General features: G+C 47.6%; 1 protein-coding gene across 1 annotated transcript in view; it reads right to left on the reverse strand.

Annotated features, from left to right (window-relative positions):
- Positions 1 to 204: 204 nt before the first annotated feature.
- Positions 205 to 4,873, reverse strand: part of FAM32A (family with sequence similarity 32, member A) — a 7,852-nt gene continuing 3,183 nt past the window's right edge. The window contains exons 3-4 of the mRNA XM_006898284.1: positions 1,985 to 2,038; positions 205 to 273 (exon numbers count right to left, since the gene is read on the reverse strand). Coding sequence (XP_006898346.1) covers positions 205 to 273; positions 1,985 to 2,038 — 123 coding nt within the window. The remainder of the gene's footprint in view (positions 274 to 1,984; positions 2,039 to 4,873) is intronic.

A 4,873-nucleotide genomic window follows, 5' to 3' on the forward strand; every position in this document is an offset into this window, starting at 1 on the left:
CCATAAGTGAAATGAGCAAAAGGGCAATTTTACTGAAAACAAGTTCCAGGGTGAAAAGCCAATTTAAAAAAGCACTATCTCGGAAGAAAACACCAAGGCATGGGCATAAGAGTATTTCTGGAAAATGCCACAGGGACCAGACATAACCTCCAACTTTGTCTTCCATTTCTCTTTGAGGCCACACCATGCCCAGGGGCCAGGAGGCTACTTGGTCCAGCTGACTTTGGGGATGTCATAATGCTCTGTCAGTGTGTCCAGGTGCCTGTTGAAGTCCTAGGAAAGTCAAGGAAAAAAACCTGTTCAGCTCAACCGCAAACGGTTTGAAGGGCACACAGACCTGCTCACCCTACATCTACGTCCTGTCTCCTCCCGGAACCCCCGTCACGCCCCTTAAACCCACTCTGCCAGGTGCTACAGATGTCTGAACCCCAGGATCCTCCTTGAGTAGCCTCAGGAAGACTCTTGTTGTTGTTATTATGTGCCATCGAGTCACCTGTGACTCATAGCGACCCTATGTACAACATCCCTAAACTCTGCTCTATCCCTGGCCAATCATGGTGTCTCTAACACGCATATCCCCATTACCCCAGTGACTCAATCAATCCATTTTGAGGGTCTTCCTCTCCTGTGCTGTCTTTCTACCCTCCCAAGCATGATGTCCCTCTCCAAGGACGGATCCTGTCTTGCAACATGTCCAAAGTATGTCAGATGGAGCTTCAGAATCCTTGCCTCCAAAGAGTAGCCTGGCTTCACCTTCTCCAGGATGAACTTGTTCGTTCTCCTACTAATCCATGGTATATTCAATACTCTTCTCCAGTACCAAAGCATCAACTCTCCTTCTATCACTCCTAGTCATTGTCTAGCTCTCTGATGCATAGCAAATAATTGCAAAAACCATGGCCTGTATCAGGCACACTTAAGTCTCCAGACTGACATCGTTGCTCCCCAGGACTTTGGAGAGGTCTCTGACAGCAGACTTTCCCCATGCAATTTGTCTTTTAATTTCCTGGTAAGAATGGTTAATTTTGTGCCATCTTAACTGGGCAATGGTGTCTAGCTCTTTGGTCAAAATACTGGTCTAGATGATCTGTGCTGGTTTGGTTGTAGAATTCACACCTTCTATTCTAAACACTCAGGTTCAGTTCCCAGTCAGTGCACTGCATGCACAGCCCCGCTCATCTGTTGGTGGAGGTTTAAGTGTTGCTGTGATACGTAACAGGTTTCATAGGAGCTTCCAGACTAAGATGGATGTGGAAGAAAGGCTAAGCCTTTACTTGTGAAAATCAACTAAGGGAAAAAACCCAAGTGTGGAAACAGTCTGGTCACAACTACTGGGGATGGCCCAGGGCCAGGAAGGTTTGATTTCATTATAGGTGAGGTGTCCAGGAGTTGATGTTCAACTGGACAGCAGCTAACAAGAATTTAAATCAGCAGGCTTTAAGCAGGTCACCTTCCACAATGTGGGTGGGCCTGATCCAAGCAGTTGAAGGCCTTCGGAACAGAACCCATGGGAGAATCCTGCCAAAATGCCCCTCTCCCAGACCTGTCAATTTTGGGACACTTGACTGAGTCTCCAGCTTGTCTCCTGACTTATATATAGATTTTGGACCTGTCAGCTCTCCTAAGTTTCACAAGACAATTCATCAAAAGAAATCTCCTTCTCTGTGTTTGTGTGTGTGAGAGAGAAAGGAAGCATACATATATCTTTATCTTGTTGTGAGCGGCGGCTGAGTCCTCTCCAGACTTGGAATAAAGCAATGCCTGGCTCTTTGCCAGCCCCATGACTGGCTGTGGACTGTGTGACCCATAGGCTTGCTTTCATGGAGTGATTTTTCACAAGCAGATCACCAGCCTTTCATCCTAGTCCCTATTTGTCTGTCTTGCTGGTTCTGATTCTCTGGAGAACCCTAGGACCCCTCCCCTAACACTCCATGGCCCACTTGGCCCTGCTTTCTATCCGCTGTAACATGAGGTCTTGGCTCACCTCCACTCTCTGCTTGTGCGTCTTTGATGCTTTCTTCAGGATCCTTTCCATTTGCTGAAAGAAATGAGATAAAACGACAAGGTGAGTTTACAGCATGGGGATGGGACAGACACCTGGCTTTCTGCTGAGAATGGCTGGAAGTTTGGGGTTGCAAACCAGGTCCTCCCTCAGGGCCACTCAGGCTAGCCTGACAGGAAGGCCCAGGCTAATTAATACATGCCATTGGGCACACCTGGGCCATTGGTCCCCAAATCCTGGGCTCCAGTACCAACTAAGACTGCCCCCCTAGGAGGCCGACTGAGCTCTTTAGGATACCACTCACCCCTCGCTTTCTCCCTTCCTTGCTGCTGCTCCCTGTCAGGCTCCTTTGCAGTTTTTTCCCTGCCACCTTCTCATCGTGAATGCCATGGAGATGGCTCACAAACCTGACACCCCTGCTCTGTCAGTGACCCTCAGAGGTCCCCACTCAGTGCTAAGCCAACTCCCAAACATCCCTCAGTGCCCTGCCAGATTCTGAGCTGCCTGTGAGAATCCTCCACTTGACTTTCCAACAGGCATCCCGCACTTAACCTCTCTTAAAAGCTCATGTCTTAGGGAGCTTTGGTGGCCTAGTGGCAGGAAGCTGCACTGCAATCCCAGACATGCGGGGTTCAAATCCACCAGTTGCTTTGCTGGAGAAGGGAGCCAGTCTCCTCCTGTGCCAGTCAGATCCAATTTGACGGTACACAAAAATAATAAATTTTTTTTTTTAAAAAAAGCTCACATCTTGATTGCCTCCCCTGTGAAACCGGCTTTCCAGTATTCCCTAAGGCTCTGCCCATGCACTGTGGTCATCCTTTATTCTTCATCACGCTCCAATGCACCCAACAGCAAATTCTGCAAGTGTTCTTCCTGAAAATCAATCCTGCACCTGTTACCTTCCACCAGCTCCACTCTGGCTGACTCCCTACAAGCCCCTATCTGATCACCTTGATGGGTATGTCAGCCTTGTCCTGACCCCACTCAGGCTCAGTGGTAAAATTCCAGCCCTTCTGCTGAGCAGAAGGACATGCACTTGTCAAATCCTCACAACCACCCTATGAGGTAGGAACTTAGTGGCCTCATGTTACAGGTGAAGAAACTGAGGCATTGGGGGTTCTAGCTGACTTACTGCATGATTCCACAGACACACAGTGCAGACAGGCTCAGAAACCAAGTTTGTACTGCCAAAGCTGGCACGTCTGATGGGTTTTGTTGTTGTTGTTGTTATGTGCCGTCGAGTCATTTGCAACTCATAGTGACCCTATGTACAACAGCCCTAAACCCTGCTCTGTCCTGTGCCAATCGCACTGCCTCTGACACACCCATCCCGATTACCCCAGTCACTGACTCAGTCCATCTCATAGAGGGTCTTCCCCTCTTGCGCCGACCCTCCACCCTCCCAAGCATGATGTCCCTCTCCAAGGATCTGTCCCTCCTTGCAACATGCCCAAAGTATGTCAGACGAAGCCCCAGAATCCTTGCCTCCAAGGAGCAGTTTGGTTTAACCCTCTCTAGGATGAATCTGTTTATTTTCTTGGCAGTCCATGGTACATTCAGTACTCTTCTCCAGCACCACAGCTCAAAGGCATCAATTCTCCTTCTGTCCTCCCTAGTCACTGTCCAACTCTCTGATGCATAACAAGTGATTGCAAAGACCATGGCCTGTATCAGGCGCACCTTAGTCTCCAGAGAGACACTGTTGCTCCTGAGTACTTTAGAGAGGTCCCTAACAGCAGACTTTCCCATCGCAATACATGTTTTGATTTCCTGGCTGCTGGTGCCAAGAGTGTTAACCGTGGAGCCAAACAAACTGAAGCTGTGAACAATCTCAGTCTCTTCGCCATCCATTTTGTTGGGGTTTTTTGTATGACTGGAGTATGCCTGGGGCTAATAAGTTAGCTTTCCCTGATGTCAGTAAAGTGAACCACCTTGCCAGGGTTTCTAAGCATTGATACTTGACATCTGACTCCCAGTCATTCTCTAGAATGGGGCTGTCCTGGACATTCAGGACACCAAGCAGGTCACTGGCCTCCACGGTTGAGATTCCAGGAACACTCTCTTTCTCAAATGTGACAAAAACAAAAAAGATTTCTCAGACATCAAAAATGCCCCTTACAGGGCAGAACTGAATGAACGAGCAACCATGAATATGGGGTTCTCAGTGACTTCTAAGATACACTGTGTCCCATAATTAACTAACAAACTGATGTGCTAGGGTATTGCACATATTTAAGTCCACATACTGAGTGGACAGAGGAAGAGAGGAGTCCTTTAACCCACTGCTAGTGAATTAGTTTCCAAGGCAACAGATCTTAATAAGGGAGATTGCGGAGAACCCAGAAATTAATCCATCTCTCTATGGGGAACTGATATTAGACATGGGAACAAACTCTATCAAATGGGGAAACATGACAACCTCTTCAACAAATGTTGCTGGCAAAACTAGACTACTACCTGCAGAAAGCTGAAGCAGGATGCACATCTCTCACCACACACACAAATCAACTCAAGGTAGCTCAGAGACCTGGGGTAAAGCCCGAAACCAGAAAGATCATTCAGAGACAAAGTAGATAGGACCAAGCTTAGAAGGCCTGGCTTGTGGTATAAAAAGGCTGACAAATACAGCCAAAAATATGCAACCAGGAGAGGATAAAATTAATGAATTGGACCTGCTAAAGGTTAAATCCCAGCGTGCATCAAAACCATTTTCCAACAAGGAAGCTCTGGGGCTGAGTGGCAAGAAGTTGCACTGCAATCCCAAAGGTATGAAGTTTGAATCCACCAGATGCTCTGCTAGAAAAAGATAGATGAGCAATCTCCTCCTGTGCCAGTTGGATCCAACTGAGAGTGCACAATAAGAAAAAAAAA

This window comes from Elephantulus edwardii, unplaced genomic scaffold (genome assembly GCF_000299155.1).
Source record: "Elephantulus edwardii isolate Elephantulus edwardi_28Jun2011 unplaced genomic scaffold, EleEdw1.0 scaffold00226, whole genome shotgun sequence".
Lineage (NCBI taxonomy): Eukaryota > Metazoa > Chordata > Mammalia > Macroscelidea > Macroscelididae > Elephantulus > Elephantulus edwardii.